The sequence below is a fragment of the Elephantulus edwardii genome, unplaced genomic scaffold (genome assembly GCF_000299155.1).
Source record: "Elephantulus edwardii isolate Elephantulus edwardi_28Jun2011 unplaced genomic scaffold, EleEdw1.0 scaffold00091, whole genome shotgun sequence".
Lineage (NCBI taxonomy): Eukaryota > Metazoa > Chordata > Mammalia > Macroscelidea > Macroscelididae > Elephantulus > Elephantulus edwardii.
This window is the reverse complement of record NW_006399841.1, coordinates 5,321,936-5,344,324: the sequence shown is the minus strand read 5'-3', so window position 1 is coordinate 5,344,324 and position 22,389 is coordinate 5,321,936. Positions and strand designations below refer to the sequence as shown.

Here is a 22,389-nt window from a genome sequence, read left to right as displayed (position 1 = left end):
AGTCGCCTGCAACATCTAGTGACACTATGTACAACAGAGCCCTAAACCCTCCGCTATCCCTTGTCAATCTTATTGTCTCTGACACACCTATCCTCATTACCTCAGTCACTGAATCAATCCACCTCTTCGAGGGTCTTCCTCTCCTGCGCTGTCCCTCCACCCTCCCAAACATGATGTCCCTCTCTAAGGACTGATCCCGCCTTGCACCATGTTCAAAGTATGTCAGGTGAAGCTTCAGAATCCTTGCCTCCAAGGAGCAGCCTGGCTTCACCTTCTCCAGGACAAACTTCTTTGTTCTCCTAGCAGTCCATGGTATATTCAATAGTCTTCTCCAGCACCACAGCTCAAAGGCATCAATTCTCCTTCTATCATCTCTAGTCATTACCCAGCTTTCTGGTGCATAGCAAATAATTACAAAGACCATGACCTGTATCAGGAGCACCTTAGTCTCCAGACTGACATCGTTGCTCTTCAGTACTTTGGAGAGGTCTCTGACAAGCAGACTTTGCCAGTGCAATACATCTATTCATTTCCTGGCTGTTGTAGCGAGAGTATTGATTGTAGAGACAAAAAATCTTTGTAAATAAAAATCTTTCCTAACATTAGGTTGAATAAAAACTTCAACTTACAGATATTTTAGCTAACTTGATATAATCCATTAATGCTAACAAAACTCTTTAAAAAAATAAATGTTTTAGCTGCACTGCAATCCCAGAGGTGTGCGGTTCAAATCCACCAGATGCTCTGCTGAAGGAGGAGGAATAATCGCCTCCTGTACCAGTCAGATCTGATTTGACAGTACACACATAAAAAATAACAATAATAAAAAAATTAAAAAAAAAGTTTTATCTCTGGACTAGTGTTGCATTAACTATATACCATGCAAACAGGCATTTCAGATGAAGCCTATGAAGTCTAAACTGTTTTACTGGCACAGATGAACTAAGTATTTCTGATGACTCTGATAAAGGCTCGATGAGACAAAACGTTACCTTGTAACATCCAGGGCTTTCTGAACTTTCGCTTGAACAGATCCAAGCAAATCAGCACCCATTTTTTTCAGTAGTTGTGTCAGCAGCACAAACAACCAATCTTGAAGATCGTCCTTGTGAACTTGTATGAAGTCCACCAGAGTCTCCAAAAACATGCTGAAAACCTGCAGTGGAAAAAAGGGAGGAGAGGGCAAACGGGGAAGGGGAGAAAAAAAAGAGGAGGCGATATTGACCTTGATGCTCAATTCAAAACCAAAATAGAAGGGAATACAGGAGTCAGAGGCACAGCGATTGGCAGCCAAGCGGAAAAATAATCTCTCTTGCTTTTCTTTGGACTCTGTGATCCAAGAGTGCATTGAACTGTAATCCAACTTCTGCAGAAGTTCGACAATTAGCTATTCCATGCAGCATCACTTGGTAAAGAAACTTTAGCCACAATGGCTGGCACACTTAACACTGTCAACAATGCCACAGCTTAAATGGATTCAACTCAACAGCATTTTCTCAGAATTTCAGGGACTGCCTCCCTGGTACTGAGGCTTTTGGAAGAGTGGCACTGAATAAATGAGAGGTTGGCTATGCTGAAAGTGATCTTATACAAATGTAGTAAAAACTGTTATCACAAATTTTTGATGTATCATTCATTAAAACTGCCCCAAAAGTAATCATCAATGATGTGGAAATAACTGTATCTAAGGAGAAATAAATTCGGCAAAAATGCGAATTTAAAATGTAACAATTTTTTGAAAGTCACAGATAGCATGCTTTTAGGCTTCATTTGCACTATGTGCTTTACGCTTGGTGCCAGTATTAACCTAGTAGATAGCTGTATTAAAACACGAAGAGTACATTAAGTATACCAAGGAACTGTAGTAAGGCTGTGATGTTCAATAAGAAATCAGCACCAACTGGAAAACTTCCTTCTAAGCAAGTACCTGCAGCCAATGACTGTCTGAGGATGTGTCAGTCAGACTGGAGTTAGAGGCAAATTATAATCACTTTCGAGTATAAATGTTTTAAAATCATGGTTTCCAAAGTAGTTAATCATCTTTACTGCAATAATTTGTGAATTAAAACGTTTGTTGTGTTTCATTTCTTTTATTTCCTTTATAAAATTATGTATAAAGTCCAAAGCTGAAATTATGACTATTTTTCATTTTCCTCTACTTTCTGGAACAATAAAATGTCTTTCAATGGATGAGGAGAAAATTCTTAAACAAAAAAGGAGGGGGGGAGGAAAAAAGAAACCCGTTAAGAATTTTCTTTCAAGTAATGTTATTTGCTCTGCAAATTCTGGCCAAGCTTTTCTTTTTAATTAAAGGAAATACGTATTCTTGTTTCTTTTAAGTCAAGATTAACATTCTTCTCGCTCCCAAAGTTTTCTGACATTTCCCAATTTCTTTCCCTGAGTTCACTGTGGGAGGATTTTTCTTTTCCTGCTGACAGATCCAAAGCGCTTCTCTCTGTCCAGATCAGAGTATTTCATAAAAAAAAAAAAAAAGAAAAGACTTCACTAAGTAGAAATTTCTTTGGGGTAAATGTAATTCTATTTTCATCACTTAGTCACTGCTGAGGAGTCTGGACTAATGCAAAGCTGATCCTCAGAGAGTTTTCTGAGGCGGAAAACTGCAGGTGAAGAGACTGGCCATCTTTCTCTTGGAGAGCTGAGAGAATTCACTCGTGGTGGATTTGAACCATAAGAGGTGCAGATTTTGGGTTAGCAGCACAACCCCCTATGGACTACGCCACCAGAGACGTCATGGGTTACTAAATGCAGGCATGCTATTTATAGTAGTCTACATAGAACTCTGGTGACTTGGTGGTAGGCTGTCGCACTGCCAACGCAAAGGACTATGGTTCACACCCACCAGCGGCTCCATGGAAGAAAGATGGGCAGCTCCCTGCTGTGCAACTTACAGTCTCTGCAAACTCATGGGAAGGTCAGTTATGAGCTGGTTTTGACTCGATGGCACCTACCACCATCACCACAACATGGAGGAGTATACTACTATTTAAAAAAAAATATTCTGTCCGCAGAGTTTATGAAATAATTTTATATACTTGTATTAAGGTTTAATTTTTATATTTATACCTATATATACATTTATACACACACTTTGTGTGTGTGTGTGTAGTTGAAATATCTTGATATTATGTTAGTATCACACAAAATTTCTTATCTGATTACTCAAGTTTCCTTTTATGTTATATACTACTAGAGATAAAATATTATTGCAGAACACAAAGTTGAGAAGGACTCCACCTCAAACTGCTGTTTGCTTTTATGGAATAACATTAAAATACTACTAGTGAGTATACAGGAAATTTTTTTTAACTTTTTTTATTATTTTATTTTTTATTATTTGTGTGTCTGTACCATCAAATTGGATCTGACTAGTACAGGAGGAGACTGTTCTGCCTTCTCCTTCTCCAGCAGAGCATCTGGTGGATTTGAACTGCACACTTCTGGGATTGCAGTGCAGCTTCTTGCCACTAGGCTACCAGAGCTCGCCTATATAGGATATGTTTTTTTTAAAAAAATTTTTTTTTACGTAAATGTGTGGGGTATTACAATTGAGGCAGTTTTTTCTTAAACTCTTTCATATCCTAGGTGTGCCAGTCATCAAATATAAAACAAGAACATAATCAAATTAGATTCATTAGTAGATTAAAAAAGCACATCTCCAAACAGAATGACAGTTTGCGTAACTGCAAATAGCGTTTCGTGGATTGCAAAGGATCCAGCACTGCATGAACTCTTTGGGAGAGAAAACAGAGAAAAAGGGTTAATTTCACAGTCATGCAGTAAAGTTAGGTTTCCAACAAATATTGAACCAACTTACTCTCTATTGAGAGTTCCAACACAGGGGGGACGGCATGCAAAAAGAAAAAAAGAAAAAAAAGAAAAACACACAAATTAGTCGCCATCAATGCAAAGTTTCCTGTATGGAAGAAAAACACTTAGAAAATAAAAGTGACAAATGTTTTCCAAAGTTTTATGATAAACAGAAAATGGGTTTTCAAAACATGAGTTAAATGAACAGTGTGGGAGAAGAGAAATAGTTTTTCCCTCACCTCCTTGCCAGGGAAATGAAACAGAAAAAATGCCTTCGTTTCCTGACTCTACTGCCCTCAAGAGGCCAATGCAGGATTGACAGCCACCTGCTCCCCTTGCACAATAGCACCACACCTAATTCTAAAGCCAGATACCTAAAAGTTCTTCTCTTTTATCCTTCTTTTTCTTTTACCCCTGAAGCAATACCTCTACAAGTTAAATGTCTCCTGTGATGGCTTGGAGAAAATATTGTGTTTATAACCTTGCTTTTCATTTTTTCCAGACATGAATTAAGGTCTTCTGACTCCAAGACTGTAGGCCGCTGAGCTGCCTGGGGGATTCACCATTAGACCAGAGGGGATCGCCTAAGTAGGGGACACAATGGTGTCCAGTTTTTGATTTTATTTTTTTAAATAACTTTAATGAACATTTATAGAGAATTTGGATTTCCATTCATTGATTGCTGCACTTCTCCACCCACCCAGCCCTCTCCCCAACACTCCCCAGTTCGCTCCTCTTTTTCAAAAGTAAAAGAAAGACTCCCTCCCTGGTACACAAATGGTGTCCAATTTTATAGTCCTAGACTAGTTCTTACTCTAGCTGTCCAAGGCTCAAGGACATGAATTCAAAAGGCAGATGTAAAAAATCATAAAAATGCGAATTCAAAATTTGTCCCCTCAGTGAAGGTTCCTTCAGTGTCAAATCTAAAACCATTTGGGATACCTTTTGACACCTGTCACTAAAATAAAAATCTGGTTTTGGTTTATTTCCTTAAACCCATTAAAGTAGGGGAGTTCTGGTGGCACACTACAGAGTAAGCTGCACTGCTAACCGAAGCTGGCGTCTCCCGGGCAGTTCAAATCCACTAGGAACAATGGGTGAGAAAGATGGGAAATCTCCTCACATGCACGTTATAGTCTTGGAAAACCCTCTGGAGGGTCAGATACATGTTAGTTTCAACTCAACAACATCAAGAGGGCTGGAATAGTCCGTAATGCTGTGAAGTTACTAACTGTTAAGGTTGGCAGTTCAAACCCATCGGGTTCCATTTGAGAAACACGAGCAGTTTACTTCTGTAAGATTTACAGTCTTAGAAACCTGGCTGCCAGGAGCTGAAATGACTTGCAACGGTGGGTGATATAATCTGTCTGTAGGGCTTTATTCCCTTAATTCTCATCACAATCTTATGAGAAGATTGAATTTTTATACCGATTAAGAAATGAAAGCACATACGGCTAAGGAAACCCAACCAACTCACCAAAACTCAAACTCACTTCCAGGACTCGCAGCGGGTTTCTAGAGCTGGAACTTCTACCTGCCCCTCCTGGTCCTCAGAGCACGAGCAGAGCTGAACTACCAGCCTGAGGAGCATGGCCTCTGGATTAGCAGCAGTGGGGCTTGGCACGGACTTACTCTGCTTACAGAAGACACTACTAAGTGTCAAAGCTGGGATCTGAACCCAAGCAATTATCTATACTTGTTAGGATTATGTTGTGCTGTCTTGTAAAAATACTAAGTTATACATTTGCTGCTTTATGCTTCAAGATACTATTACACTCACATTGCAATTGTTGTGAGGTATCACGGAATAAGACACAGCGACCCTATGAACAAAAGATCTGAACCCTGTCCTACCCTGCACCATCCTAACTGCCGACAGGTAACCTATTTTCATACTGATGTATAAAAGGACACTGTTTACTTTGTATATGCTAAATAATTGTAGTTTACAAATTGTGTTTACCAATCACATGGTTCTTGTCCCATTTAAAGATCAGCATCTACTTCAACTATATTTTAGAAATATTTCAGTCCTTTTATGGTATCTTTTTACCAGTACACTGAAGGCTGGCTGATATTTATCCGGACCATTCCCTTACTCTGAAAAATATCTAAAAGGGAAACTTTTGGGAGCCTGGGGAAGGTTGCTGTAGCTCAAAGGGGCTGAGACCAAAAGGTCATCTCAACCAAACTGGAGAGAAGTGAGCACAATTTTCACTTATCATGGAAGACAGGCGATAACCAAAAGCTACTAAAACCAAAAATACCAAGCCCACTGTTGTCCAGCTGACTCTGACTCACGGTGGACAAAGTGGAGCTGCCCCCCGAGTGCCCAGGCCTGTAAATCTGCATGCCCTGCTTTGCTCCCGTGGAATAGATGGTGACTTTGAGCCTCTGCCCCTTGGTCAGCAGCTGGGAATTGAACCATGTAGAATCTGTGAAGCTGCTAACCACACACTCACTCACTCACTGGCACTCAGCTGCCCTCTGCTCACAGTGGCCACTTCACTGGTCTCCGAGAAGGCTACAATCATAATGAGAAGACACTGGCCAGCTTTCTCCCTCAGAGCAGCTGGTGGATTTGAACAGCAGGCGACGCAGTCTTCTGATGAGCAGTGCAACATGCCAAGGCCTGAAGGAAATGGGAAAATCTACCCAAGCTGTAGCCGGTGTCTCCCAAATACTAAACTCCATTCTATGGGCAAGAATTCAGGCAGTTCCTCACCTGTGATCTTTCAGGATAGTAAATTTTGCAGATAAACACTTCTCACTGAGAGCTGAGATCTAACCTGTGCTTCAGAAAGGTGCTATTTAAGCAAAAGACCCAAGAATACTGGTTGTGGAGGAAAAGATAGCCTATTTTTAAGCATGTGAAAGCATAGCCTAGCCCCGTTGGTGGAAAGAACACAGCTCAGGCTGCGCTGAAGGCAAGGGGGTGTCAAACAAGTGTGATGGACTTTTTTGGATAGTTTCCTGAGGGAAGTGGCAGCTGCTGGCTGAAGAGTTTCAAGCAAGCAGGTAAGTGTCTACATTTAGGAAAAAACATACCGACTAACTCACAACAAAAGTTAAAATGGGAGGAGGTGGAAGAGATGTCAATCAGTAAGTCCAAAATTGTATCTGGAAAGGAAAAAAGGCAAAGATCCTAAAGACAAAACTGTTGGTTCTTTATAAAGATACATCAAAAACGGGGATATAGCTGCTATTTCTGTAATATCAAGATATAATGTAAAAATTCAAGCCAAAAGCAAATCTCCCATTTTAACTTAGCAGTAATACATGGTCATTGTACAGAGACTCTGGTGGGTAAGCACCAAGCAAAGGCCACATTAAGAAGTATTTTCCAAACACATTTTCCTCCACAGACTGAAAAAAGAAGAGAATCGCCAAACCAGACGAAAACCAGGAGTCAATAAAAAGCGTACTTTGTTCTAAAATCTTAAGTAGCAGCACCAAAACACCCCATTGTAAAGGGCAAGGTACATGATAAAACAGCCAATCTCACTCGTACGGTCTCGGCTGCTTGGTCTCTTATGGAGAATTAGAGTGGGTCCCTCATCTCTTTACTGCGGGAAAAAATTACGCTCGGCTTAGCCTCTCTACCAACATAAAAATCAACTTCTGTATTTGAACTGTACAAGAATTTTTAAAGAATGTCTCTTTACTACTACTTAGATCTTGGCACCAAAATAAAGCAAATGATAATTCTTGACTTAAAAAAAAATCAAAAGTTGTGACATTATGAAACTATACTCCATTATTAAGAAACATAAGTCCAATCATGGTCAGTCTTACATCTTCTGGAAGGGAACAGCTATAGCACTTATTTGAAGATGTTCTAAAAATGTATGTTTCAAAGTTGTGCACTATAAGTAAAAGGTTACTTTTAAAAACAGGTTCATCGACTTAAAAAGTGCCTCATTTTCGGCTTACGTTGTTATTTTAAAAGATCAAAAAGGTAATGCGTTTTGAATTTACAGCATTTTTTGCACAAACCCCTAGAGATAAAATTACTGGCAGTGATACCAATATAAAACAGTTATAGCATGATGCATGCCCAGTTAGTTATAAACTTGAAGTATTATCCTCACTGAACTAAAATTTTTAACTGGACTTTAGATTACAGTAGTTTTTAAATACGTTTAAAAGGTGTAAGATGTGGAAACAGAAGAAGTATGAAAAAAAAGAAGAAACTGTGTATGCAAGCATAAAGTAAAGACAATTAAAAATAAAAATAAAAAGGGGGGAAATAAAAACCAAATCAAAAATAGTAAAAAGTTAAATTTGTTAGTATTTTTCTTTCATTTCCTTTCCACATCTCCCTTTCATTCAGGTTAGAAATTCTTCTGTAGACACTTGATATCCTAAAGGAAGACACTAAAAAAGGTTCACCACTGTCGACCACATTGCTGAAAACAGAATAAACAAACACATTTTTATACAGAACTAAGACATAAACCAAAACGGCAGAGGACATACGCAGATTACACAAAGGGTATTTCATCAAATATAACGTCAACATTAAAAAGTGAGCAGAAAAAAAAATAAAAAAATTTTAAAAAAGTGAGCAGAGTTCTCAAAGTCTCCCACGGGGGTGCTGCTGCTTTGACACCGCTCTCAATCCATGGTTCTTCTCATGTATAATTTAGTAACTGGTTTCCACTTACCTTATTTCCCTTACAAGACAATACTCTTGGTAAAACAAAATTACATCCACCCTTAAATTACTATATGCAATCTATTTTCTTGTGTATCTCTCAAGAGTGGTACTTATTTTCTCTGTCAGCTTCCAATCTCAATCTATATCACTGGGGAAGCTTGAATGGTCACCAGAGAGCAGGTGCTAAGTCTTACCCAAACACTTAATTTCCCCCATTTCTGAAAACATACTACCATTTTAGGGCAGTAACAGAACACGCCTTCAGTTTTTATCACTTTGTGTGCCTATGTACAAATGACGCCCCTTGGAAGTAAACGTAAATACCGAAACATACCTTGCCGTGAGGATCAGCAAACATCCTTGTGAAAATTTCACACAATCTTTTCAGTTCAACTCGACTGCCAAATAATAAAATAATAAAGTGACTGGTTAGTATCCTGCTGTAGGAAGAAGTCATTTAAGGTAACCTTACATTAGCGTTTCTTTAAGGAATAAAAAGAAGAAAGGGGTAAGAATCAGTCGTCAAAATTGAGACATCTACGGCATTTACTGGTGAGGGTAAAACACAGTGTATTAAATTCAACATTTCATAACATTCTGTTATTAACAATATTATGTTAAAAGTTGAAGGTTATATGAAAAGAAACACAATTATGTACTATGAGGGGGAATTTTACATGTGACATTCCCACAACATGAATCTCACCCTTGGTAGTATCAGGATGGTTTCTTAAATTTTGCCTCTTTATACACTGAAATCTCTGAAAAAATATTCTATTTTTTTGTCATTAAAATAGTATACTTATTTAATATGTTATCTCAAACCTGATGGGGTGGGGAATATAGTGATGAATTCTTCCGTAATCAGATGCTATGTACATATGAAAATATATTAGTTGTTACACCTTTAAATACTTAAATTTTATAGTCCTAATTCTTTCTAAAATACACAAACAGCTAATACATCAGGTTCTCATTTCACAGTGTCAGATCAGAAAGGAGCCCTTCACATTTCACTCCAACACAGGAATATCTGGGCACTGAGTCCCCCTTTTTTTTTGAGGAAAGGTAAATTTTAAAATCATCCCAAGGAAGTCGGCCTTCTGCACAGCTGTGTTTTAAAATCCAAGAAACAGTCAAACATCACAACTTACCTCTTAACATGAACATACAAGTTGTTGTGAGCCGCTACGCGCATTCCTACTCACAGGGGAGCACGTAGGACCATGATGAACACCTCCAAGGGGGTGTCATCTATGCAAGAATGCAGTGCTAAGATGTGTCCCCTGTGGAATAGCTGGCAGGTTCCAACTGTCGACCTTTCATCAGCAAGAGTTTAACCACTGCGCTACCAGGACAGTTAACTCTGTATCATGCAGCCCTTTCGAAGGAGCACAGATATGCTAGACAGTAACATGCTTCTTTTCGTAAATACAGTTTTCTTCTGAAACATGACTGAGAAGGTAAGTTTTCTGTTGCAAATGCCTTAAACTCAAGCAGTTTTCTCTCTGAATTCAAATTTATTCTTTTCAGAAGGAAAGATTTAGATAAGGACAACTGAAAATAAAGACTAACCCTCATTTAGATCAGGGAGCTGCAATCCCAAAGGCACACAGTTTGAATCCACCAGCTGTTCTGTGAGAGGACAGGCCACTTCTTGCAGTGTGATTAACTGCCTCTGAAAACCCACTGGAGGGTCAGTTATGGGCTAGTTGGATTCCCACTCAACAACAACAATCTAGGTTAAGCCTGTATTAATTATTTAAATTGAAGTCTATAAACGGAGGTCTGTACTGTATTTGTAATTACATTTTACAGAGTCAAACTAGACTCTTTAAGAAGTGAATTAAGAGGTTTAAAACTGTGTGCGTGTGTGTGTGTGTGTGTATAAAAAAACAAAACAAAAAACAGTGTATATGAAAAAGAACAAGACAGAAGTAAGGAGAAAAAGCAACAGTCACTAGACAAGGCAACAACAACAAACTTGTTTCCTTAGGGATGTTCACTCCAATTCCATGTGATCTGACACTGTAACATGAACCTGAGGAACACGGCTTCCCCGCCAATTAAGTGCACACATTTGTCTTCTAAATGAAAAACTTAGAGAAATTAATTTTAACTAACCAGTCAGCATTCTGTCAGTACATTTTATTATCAATTTTAAACTTTAAAAAAAAACAACTTTGAAAATGTCTATTGTGAATTTTTATTAAAAATAGTTCTTTAAATAGAGCAAGTAAGAAATGTGGTAAACAAGAGAGCATTTGTCCGAAAGGACTGTGATGCTGAAAAATAGTCTTCTAACACTCTGACCTAGTTCATCAGGGTTTGTGCTGCTAACCCAAAAGCCAGTGGTTCCAGTGGGATTTACAGCCTTGGAAACCCAAAGCGCCATCAGTGGTGGCTGGTCTCCAAGGCGATGCAGTGAGGCGAGTTCGTTGTGAATTTAAGATAGGTCAGGACAATTTCTTCTTTACCAGGATCTCTAAATCGTTATGGAAACAAAAATCAGAGTGCACACAGAGCCGACTAGGTGGGGCTGACACGTCTCACCTGAGCGTCCTCTGGTTTTTCAGTAAGTTCTGCAGACCCAGGAGGCCTTCTTTCCGTTCTGACCAGTTGGAGCTGGCACATCGATTGAGGACCTCGGCCACGTCTTCCGTCTGCCTCATGTAGGTTGGGATACTACCGTTCCGGGAACTGTAGGAGCGTTCTGAACAAGCACTGGACGCGTCGCTGTTGGCGTCATCGTCGGAGTGCATCCCGTAAGATTCGTATCTCCTTCGAGCCGGTTTTTTCTGTTTCACATACAGAATCTCATGAGTGAAATGAACGAAACGACATTTTGATAATTTCTACTGACCACAAAAGACTGAATTTTGCTCTAAAACCAGTACAAAGCATGCTGCCAAACAAATGTCACAATAAAATGTCAGTATTTCGTTTTTCTATAGAAAATTTGTCTTAGAACTTAGCAGATGATCAAGTACTTTTAACTATGGAAGGTAGGAGAAGCAGAATAAACCCAAATGGACAGTCAGATCTATGCAGTGAGATCCTCTTTTTCAAGTGGAGAACAGAGAACTGTTGTCGTTTTGCATCACCTAATTGATTCCAATTCTAAATCCTCATCTGACTGTCCACATAGGGCTGTGAGTTTTTATGAGCAGACTGCCACGTCGTCCTACTTCAGAACAGTCGGGAGATTTAAAATGCCGACTTTTAAGTTAGCAGCCCAATGCTTTAATCACCACGCTACCAGGGTTTCTTCAAGAACTAGTAAGACGTAGGCTGACAGTAACTTGTACTTAAACTTCAAGAACAACACAATATTGCTTTTTGAAAGACCTAAGTGCAAGGGATGGGAAAACTCATCCAAGTCTCTGCCCTCGTGAGGTTCTATCTTTTCCCTTCTCTAAACTTTCTCTTTCTTTATTCTCCTTTTACCTTCACTGCTTTTCTTGCCACTATTCCTACTTTTGTACTTAATCTGCCTGTGTCTGAGAGAAAAAAAAAGAATTACAAAGAAAGACATCAGAAACTGTTCTGTACATTATTTGTCTTTTTGGAGTACAAGTTCATCGAAGGTACCTGCAGGTTTCTCATTGTTTCTGTATTGTCTATTTCACTATCAGAATGCACATTCAAATTCCTTACATTTCTTTATTTTTTAAGGCTTATTACTACATACATTAAAATGTCAACCTTACCTTGTACCTTAACAGTGAAAGAAGAAATGGCTTTATTTAAGATTTCTGTGACGAGCTGGAAACAAATTTTTATGTAACCCGATACATACCAGTGACTGGTAAAGACATTTCTCTGAAATATGTTAAGCATAGTGATTTAAGTAGTTCTAGGGAGCTATAAACTCTCCCAAGTCTAAAAGAAGTGTGATTTGAATTTATAATAGCTGTGTAACAACATTTCTATTCCAAATGCTCCTTCTTGGAAGCCTCCTGTTTAGAACGGTGACGGTGCTTGTGTGGGACTCCCGGTCAGTTTTGTTTTTCACTCTTCACCCCGTTTATCTGAAGAAGTCAGTCAGGAAGACTGCTGCTGCTGTGTGTGTCATCGAGCCAGAAGTGACCCTTAGCTGCTCCTCCAGCAGGTTTCCAGAGGCAGTAAATTGCCCCAAAGGAGACGGCTCAACCTTCTCCTGTGGAGCGGTTGGTGGATTCAAACTGCACGCCTTCGGGAATGCCACTCTTCTTACCCCTAGAACACCATAAACCACTGCCATCGAGTCAACTCTAATTAAGGCTAATCAGTCAGCAGGTCTCCAAGGCTGTAAATACTTATGGGAGGAGACTATCTTTCTCGGGCAGAGCAGCTGGTAGATTCACACTTTTTTTTTCTTGTGTGTACTGTCCAATCAGATTCTACTGGCACAGGAGATTGTCCCTCCTTCTCCAGCGGAGCATCTGGGGGATTCAAACTACGTCTTCAGAACTGCAGCGCAGCTTCTTGCCACTAAGCCACCAGAGCTCCCTTAGAGTCACACTTTTTATGTCCCCCCCGCGCCCTCTCCCACGTTATATGGCATGCCATCAGGGCTCCTTTCTTCTCTGTGTTAGAGCGGTACCTCCTTACTAATGTAGACGTGTACAGACAAACAGACATAAGCCTAAGAAGGACTGCTTTCACTTTTTTACAGATGACTATATTCTGTTAAATGATGAAGCAGAAGAAATAGTTATAGAATCATAAGATGTTAGAAAACAGCAATGTCTATACCTTAGTCCGCATGTCTCCTAAGAGCTGAGAGCAGTAAATTTTTAAAGAGAGAAATTGAAAATAATGAACATTTTGCTAAACAGCACAGTGACATAGTCATTAACAATGTCCATGATCAGAAGCATTGCTTTTTAACACATGAATATAAATTAACTACTTACTGACTAGGTATCTCTAATCTTGCTAATATCCTTTAGTCCAAAGAGAAATTACTAAATGGCAAAATATTCTCATAATGACCTTTTGAAAAGTTACTGAAGTCTCTTATTTAACTTCTTTTACCATTTCCAAAGTTATTTTATACTCTATTCCTTTTTCAGGGTCCAGATTAGGCTTATTAGCCAGGAAATCTTTAAATACTGATAGTTGGAGCTATAGTTATCCGTGGTATGCTAATAACCAAGTTGAGAGAATCAGGTCATACTGACATTCAGATTTTAGCACTGGTGGCCAAATTTTCCTCATAAAATTTACACATAACATTTTAGTATGTAATTAATAGTTCATGAATAATCCATTCCAGTTATAAAACTGTGGGTAAGCAGGATTTAGCTGGAAACCTATCCAACTTTTAAAAGCCCTAGAAAACAGTATTTAAGAAATGCATTGCAGAGCATGTGATCAATTTGATATTTAAAAAAATGTGACCACTAGGTCTCATCTGAAGAGAACAAAGACTCAATTAGTTACAATAATTCATAAATTAAAAATATTATAAAACAGCTGAGGTAAAGGGATAACTCCAACAGACAGACTATAGGTATTGGAGAGAAACTATACCTGTGATTCCGTTTAACCCATCCTTGCTAAAATGGAAGTGCAGAGCCTGAGTGGCCCGAGACTCCTACCCTGCCGAGACAGGAGCCCCCAGGCTGTCCAGCTGAAGGAGAGAGCCTCATCTCCTCCCCTGGGGCAGCATGTGCCTTAGAGATGCCGACCTTTCACTCAGACACACACAGTTAATCTGCTGTGACAAAGGGCTGTCTGTGGCTAACATGAACGCATAATCTCAAAAGTTTTTCAAATTCATGTGACAAAAAAAAAATCATATTAGTAACGGTTAAGATTTTCCTACCATTTAAAAAACATATTTTTAAACTTTTAAAATAAAGTCTTAATAAATTCCATTTAAGAAACTAAGCAGATGTTTCTGAAAGAGATCTAAGATCATCATTCAAAAGAACTGGTGCCACACTGAATTGACTTGGGAAACTAGAAAAAGCGAATTAAGCGTATTATTTCATATGATATAATCTTCATAATTTAATTGAGAAGAAAACTATAGTGGCCTATGGACAACATTGTTTGGACAATCTATATAGTAAGCCTATGGATTGTTTTTCTACCTCTATGCTTACTTAGTATGTTGAACGTCAAGAACCATGATGATACGTAAATGATAATTTCTTTGAAACTATACTTAATTTAAGTCCAGAAAATACAAATGATTGAGATGAAAATAAATCTTTCACTAAACAAAAGCAATCCCTAAATACTAGAGTATTTTAAGTGTGCCTATTTATACAATTAATTAGGCACCCTCCCCTTCAAAGTGCCCCTGCGTGGACACCTCACCCTTATGATACACCAGATGTGGTCATTCTATCCTGGCCATCCATTAACCTGTTTGCCTGGCTTAGAATTCTTATCAATGAATAAAAATCCATAATCAATTATTTTGTTTTCCTTTTTCCACTGCCAAACTCTAATATCAGAGAGTCTACGCTTGATCGTCCTGGAATGAGTGCACAGGAATTTCAGCATATTTTCCCCGCCATGGCAAGCTGCTTCACCCACACATTAGTCTCCTAACGGGAACTTCTGAAATGATAAGGCAACAGAAAAAAGTACCAAAGCATCTGCTACTGCCTCTTCCACATCGGAGCCAGTGTTCAGGACCCTCATAGCACTGACAGAAGAGGACAGTCGGCTGGACTGGCTGATCCCATAGCCTGGACCTGTTTTAGGAGAAAAGAGAGAATCTGTGAGCGGGTCGTAAATGTAGCAGCACGCAGGCTGGGAAACGCTAAGATTCTTAAGAGGGGGGAAAAAAAACCAATGGGGCAAAGCATTTTAAAAGCAATACTATATACCCTGGGCACATTTAAATATCGGCAAAATAAAACAGTAAGTACCTTTATTTACAATGTGTGTAAAATAAATTTAAAAAGCAGTAGGTATAATATACTTAGACCTGAACACTGAAGGAAGCATGATTGGTTGGTTGACTAAGGGCTTACAAGTTTATAGCCCTGTAATTAATCCAGCTACATCAGGCAAACAAATCTCATCTATGTGGGTAAATCACAGAGCAACCTAGGAAAAAGTTAATTCTTAAACATAATATCTAGGGGGCTCCAAGAAGCCACATAAGGACTTGATGGGGGTGGGCAAGTTCCATTGTCTCCTCTCCTACAAGTTAGGCTGATTTAAAATTCTCTACAACATACCATTTGATACTTATTAAGTGCTTATGTGCCCAACATTTTGAGGTTCATAAAACAAACTCAAGACAGATTCTGTCTCCACTATTTTCTATTTAAAATTTACAATTAAAACACTTCATCCACCATTTTGGTTTTTTTTTTTCCTTAAAAACACATGTACAAAGATGAAATACATAACTAAAAACATAAAATAATTCTACTTTTAAAAAAACATAATTTATGTTACACAAAGGAATAACATCCATCAGCTTAGTGAGAAAATGATTAAAATAGGGTTGCTGGAGGGGGGAAAAGTTACTGAGGGAGGAAAAAAAATCATAAATAATTATTCTCTAACAATTAAATGAAAAATTTAAAAAATGTATTTTAAAAAAACACATGATTATGACTTAATGGAAACTGAAAAGGACAAAAATATGAGATGAATGCACAGATGATAGTGCAAATGTACTCATGCTTCACCTGAGGCCCCGTACACATCGGGGGCGGAGAGGGCACCCGTGGATCTGGAATGGTGTCTGGAGGCTGGAATAACAGGACCATACAAACCTCATCTATTACCACAGAAACAAGGAATGGTGGCAGCACTACAGGCAGGAAGGGGTCTCAATTAGCACTGCTTTGTATTACTTCTCAGGACCAGATGGCTTTTGAACAGGGCAACTGAACATTAGCATTGAAACATCATCCTTCACACACATCTTACACCTAAGTGGGCAGACACAGGCCTTCAGAAGAGAACGCACGTTTTTAAATGGAAGGGAATGTCGAAAGTACAAGCATGAAACAAACAAACAAACATACACACACTGTAGTTTAAAAAAAAAACCACTATGGTTTTAGGAACTAATAATTTACCTCCTTTAATCCTAACATCCAATTAAGTAGTTATTACTATTACAATTTATAGATGGAGAAACTGAAGACCAGAAAGGTTAACTAATTTGCTCATCATACTACTACAAGCTGTTAAGAGGTGAATATAGTATATGTTCTCTTGCAAGATTTTTGCTCTTAAATAGGATACACCTAGGATACATCTCATCTGCACAAAAGATAATATGCCTTATTTATGAAAACATAAGCATTGTCCAAATGGTCACAGAAATAAATTCTGCATTCAGTAGATTAAGTATGAAAGGACTTTTAAATATTAAAAAAGAAAATACATCATTTACTGTTCTCAAAAAGAAACAAACCAAAACCCCCAAAATTAAAAGTATGATGTGTCTCTTCCATATATTGCTTGAAGGCCTAATATGAATATATTTTGCATTTTAGATCTAAAACTCTGATTTGCAGACAAAATAAAATAAAATCTTCTCTTATTATAGAAACTTATTAGGTAAGAAAAATACATTCTACTCTTTAAAGGAATTTTATTTTTATCTTAAATAATACTCTTTCTCGGATATGTGAATGAAAATGGTTAAAATTCTCTTATTCCATGAATCATTTGTTTGCCCCAGAAACACTTTAACAAGCAGGAAAATGCCTGAAAAATTGAGAAGGACTAAAGGTTAAAATGGAGAGAATGGTACAACAGATCCTTGTAACCAGTTCTTCAGGGTGAGTGATACCTGTTAACACAGATGATTATAGTTTTAATTTCACTCAACAAGAATAACCTAAAAAAGCATAAAAAGAAATAAACACCAAATTGCCTACTAGATGAAAATCTCTGGAAAACTTTGTAGCATCAAGTTACCTGTGGATGATTAAATATAACAGGTAAAGGCAAGATTTATGCAATTGTAAGCAAGCAAGCCTTTAAAAAAAATATGATTCTAGAAATAATTGGAAACAAAAAGTTTAAGCTCCAGAGAAGTTCAGCTTTGCTCAGTTTCCATTTTTAAAACGTGTGAACTTTTTGTGATGCATTAACGTACTTCTACAGGCAAAATGGTAGTTATTGCTACAAATACATGAATGAGAAGCCCTGGAAGTCTTCTTCTAAAAGGTACAAATAAAAGAAAATGAAAATGAGAAGGCAACTTATTTTCAGGGAATTCTAATCTTCAAACCTATAAAAAAGAGCTAACTACTATTATTGTTACAGAACTTTTTAATAAAAGTGCAGAGACAGTAATTCCTCTAAGGTTACTAAAATGCTCAATTATCATTAGCTCAAATAGGAAGTTACATTCAAATAAGGGAAATGGCTTCTTCTAATTAAAAAAACTTAAGTATTTATACTGTCAAATGAAGGCTCAGAGATGAATTTAAAAACTTAATGGCTAGATGACATGTTAAGAGATAAGGACATGAACATCTACTTTAAGTTAGTATTTGCTTTTCATTCGTCTCTAATTTCTCACTATTGTTTGGCCATAAAAGTTTAAAACCAAACATATTTTGGGTTCTTCTAAACAGCTATCTCACATTTCCTAGTAATACTGTAGTAACAGCCCTTATACAGATATAGTCATCCTATCATCAAAAACTCCCAGAGACCCTCACCATTAACACACCAAACAGCTGCCTGGGGAAGGTGACCTGTGCGTGGGGAGGAGGGGAGAGATTCAGGGGCAGCAGGGGGTGACAGTGAAACCCATGATGACCACCATGAGAATGCAGTGCCAGACGCTGCTCTGGGGAATTTTTCATGTGTTCTCACTGACAGAACTGAAAAGAATTCTTAGAAGCAGGTGCTGTTCTTCTCTTCATTTTACAGCCGGGAAGCCCAGGCACTGAATGGTCACAGAGGTGGGGTATAAACTAAAAAAACACCTCTGTTAGTGTCAACCACACATACATGGGTCTTAGTGAGGCAGATCAAATCTTTCTCTCTCAGCACCTTCCCACTTAGGAGAGGAAGCCAGGGGCCAGAGCAGAGAAAATGAACAGTTGAGGGCAGCGTCTCTATGTCTCTACCTGGGTTTTCCAGAGCAATATGGGACAACCTCGTATATACTTGAGCTAAATGGAGAAAGACAACAAGAAAGTCATTATTTCATACTTTGTATGAGCATGCGTTTCGGGGGACAGAAAACTCCCACTGATTCTCTCCTTTTGAGATTTCCGAGAAACTCTTTTCTTCTGATGCAGGGCAATGATGAGTATTCAAGAGAGGCCTTCACAACATCAAACACAACAAGTGGGAACTACACAGTCCTAAAGCCTCCCAAAGCCTGAAGAGCCACTAAGTATTACCGTCAATGGCATTTTGTAGAATCACGTGGAAAACCAAACCACAGCAAATGGCTAGGAGGGACATGCACGTAAGTGAAGCATTAGCTAAAATGCTGAAAATCATGGAGAAATTGGAAAATTTCCACTTAAGAATTCTGCCTCTGTGTTATCCTAAAGCACTAATGATTTTATTTTTTTTAAAAATCAGTACTTTTACAACTGAGGTAAATGTTATAATCAAGTTTATAGTATAATCTCTATCATCAGTGACACAGTTTACATCAGTGTGATATGCCCTCATATGTGTGAAATGACTGATAAAACAAAAAGACTATATAAATGTTAATGTCTTTCCTTAAGAAGGAGCTCATACATTGTTTCCTAGAACTACGTCTAATAACCTAAGTGATCGAAGTTGGATGCCAAAGAGTAAAATTATTTGTTTGATAAAATTACATCACCCACATTCCCAGAGACTGACATTTTAAATTTGTAGGTTTATTTGGTAAAGTCTCAAATTCCATATTATGTAGCTGAAATCTGCGACATTCATTTCATTCTGTGGTCATTATTTTTATAAAATGCTCATTTAAGACAAGTGTCAATAGACCTTCCCAAACATGTAATTTTCCTTTCCGTTGTTTAAAGCAGGGAGGAGGGGTAGAGAGAATGACAAGGATACAGTCAGTGAGGGAAGCCCACTCCAGAGATGATCACCGCTGGTGACGCAGGGGGGAGGGCAATGCACCTCGAGCATGGCCAGATACTCACCAAGGGGCTGGAAGGAACGGACGGGGCTCGTGTCTCTGCTGCTCTCCCGACTCGCTTCCCGGCTGCAGCCCTGACTCACGCTTGGCCGAGGGATCCGGCTGCTTCGGGCTGCCATGAAGCAACGGCAACAGAGGGTAGAAAACAAGAAACACGGGTTGTATTCTTTGTTAAGTAGACCCTATTCATTTTTTTTTTACATTTTTATTGTATTATTTTTACGTGTACCGTCAAATCAGATGTGACTGGTACAGGAGGAGATTGCCCCCTCCTTCTCCAGCAGAGCATCTGGTGGATTTGAACCACGTACCTCTGGGATTGCAGTGCAGCGTCTTGCCACTAGGCCACCAGAGCTCCCTGGCCCTATTCATTTTAAAAACCGGCTAATAATTTTTTTTTTCCCCTGAGGTTGAAAAGTAAATATTCTTGATGAGGCACTGTGATGATAAAGTTACAATTTCTTGTATGCATGAGAGAAGTATAGGGTAATATTTTATTAAAATATTTTTAAAAAATATTGAACCACACAGTAAAACTCATTCCCCACTCTGCATGCCACCAAACTTTATCATAATTTTGTATTGTAGGTCTAACCTGTTATTTTAAAAAAATCTTTACCCATGCCTTTATTTTAATAGAGAAACATTCTTCCATATAAAATTAGGGCCCAAAACATAAATTTCATTCTTAATTTCAGTACAAGATAAACAGGAGCAAGTGAGCATATACCTTCACCCCTCTCCCAGGGACTCTAGTCTGTAGGGAGCTGTGCTGTTAACCGAAAGGCAGCCCTTCTCTGGTGGTTCGAATCCACCAGCAATTCTGTGGGACAGGAAAGGACTATTAGTTCCCATGTGATTTATAACCTCAGAAAACCCATAAGAGAGTCAGCTACGAGTTTACAGGGCTAGTTTTGTGTTTTTCAATTGTTCCAACTCCTTACAAATAAAAACACAGAAATAAACAAGTAACAGAAAATCTACTGGCAAAGATTTATCAAAATTAGAATACACAACAGCTGATTCCGTCTACACAGAGAGACTTGAGAAGCTGTGGCGTCAGCTATAGTTAATATCAGGAGAGTATAAATGGAAAGTACTACCGGGGAAAAGGGCACTACTTCAAAGTCTATAGTCCTAAAAGAGCTCTAAAAGCTCAAATCCTACACAAATAAGACCTTTGAAATGTATTTGAGAGCATATATGAGCAAAGCAAGGAAAATAGAGAAAGGAAGACAGAGGATCTAGGAAAGAGGAAAGAAAAGTTGGGGGAAGAGCGCCAGGCTGACTTTGGGTCCACAGTGGCAATGCTATGTTGACCTTGTTGAACAACCTCTGGGTCGTTCAATCATAAAGACAGCATAACCGCCCAGAGGCAATAAATTTCCTTCTATTGTTTAAGTTGGCCTCAACATCAAGCCCTGTTATCTGAAATGGAAAGTATCTTAACCAATATACACAGGGAATAAAAACATATTAATGTTTTAACAGGGTTTGCTTATAATATAAACATCAAATATAAGTTGGTAACAAGTATGTACATATATGACAAATATATTGTGAATTATAATGTGTTTAAAATACCAGCTGTGTTTTAAAACGATTCCTATGAATCAGACTTACAAGAGAAAACATCTACTTCAAATCATCATTTCTATTTCAACCAGTTTTCCTTTCCTTCTAACCACAACTTATATCCAAGCCCCTCAATGCCGTTGAAGGCTGACGTTCACGCTCACTAAGTGGCCCCAGGCCACACACACAGGCCACTTACCCACGGAGAGCCGGGACGGACTGGCCTCTCGGCTACAGCCCTGGCTCCGTGGTATTTTGCTTCTCTTCTGCGCCGAGGCGGAATTGACCAGGACTCTCTGAACACCGGAACTCACAGTGGACAGGGCGGTTGTGGTCAATACTCTTCCTGGGGACCCAGACCGGCTGCCAGCTGAACACCAAACACACAGACAGTTAAAGGAGGAACTCGAAGAAGAACAAAAATGAAAGGGCTCTATCTGAAGAGCTGGGCGAGAATGGCAAGTTTATGTTAAAAGGAAATGGACTGTGCAGGATTTGCATATATACAATCACAACCTGGAAAACCGTGGTATCCAGTGAGCCCTGCGAGAGCCGGGACTCAGCAGGACGGCTGTGCTTTTCTGGGTATCAGAAGTGTTCTGCTCTTGACTGGCGCGATCTTAGCCCCTTCCTAGTGCTCTTTCTTAGTGAATGACATCTGAGCGCTCTTTCTCTGACAGCTATCTGCTTTCCATAGGTTCTGGCTTTCATAGGTTTTACTGGACTGTTTTCTCGAAGACTGAAAAGGAAGTCGCCTAAATCATATTTCCTGTCTTCGAGGTTAGAAGATACTAAGCCTAAAAAGATGAATGTTGTTGTCATGTTGAGCGTGCAAGTAGTTGAAAAGATTCCCATGGAAACCACTTCCATTGACAATCCCCTACAAATGTCTAAAACGAAGTTACATACTTCAAAGGAAAAAATTAGTCATTAAGATGACTGCTATTATTTCTGTTACAAACATAATCATTTGCATCAAATTTTCCTGCTGAGCTACCTTAAAATGACCGTAACAGCTAACCTATCTGACTACTTACTACACACACTCAAGTTTTTACAGAATTAAATTTTGAAAGGCCAAAGGGCAGCTGAAAAAGAAGCTTGAGGACATTACGGTTGACTTCATATAGCAAAAGGCTCATTGGTTGCTGTGGTACAGGGTACCGTGTGTGGACCAAGACTAAGAAGTAGATGCCAAGGAAGTCAGTCCTGATTTTCCACTCTGGAAGGCAGAGAACGGGTC

At 38.7% G+C, this 22,389-nt stretch overlaps 1 protein-coding gene across 1 annotated transcript in view; it reads right to left on the bottom strand.

Annotated features, from left to right (window-relative positions):
• The window catches only part of CLASP2 (cytoplasmic linker associated protein 2), a 153,788-nt gene that overhangs the window by 25,617 nt on the left and 105,782 nt on the right, over positions 1–22,389 (bottom strand). Inside the window, exons 21-27 of the mRNA XM_006890610.1 lie at positions 21,346–21,516; positions 19,576–19,683; positions 15,077–15,183; positions 11,042–11,286; positions 8,823–8,886; positions 4,976–4,978; positions 993–1,156 (exon numbers count right to left, since the gene is read on the bottom strand). Coding sequence (XP_006890672.1) covers positions 993–1,156; positions 4,976–4,978; positions 8,823–8,886; positions 11,042–11,286; positions 15,077–15,183; positions 19,576–19,683; positions 21,346–21,516 — 862 coding nt within the window. The remainder of the gene's footprint in view (positions 1–992; positions 1,157–4,975; positions 4,979–8,822; positions 8,887–11,041; positions 11,287–15,076; positions 15,184–19,575; positions 19,684–21,345; positions 21,517–22,389) is intronic.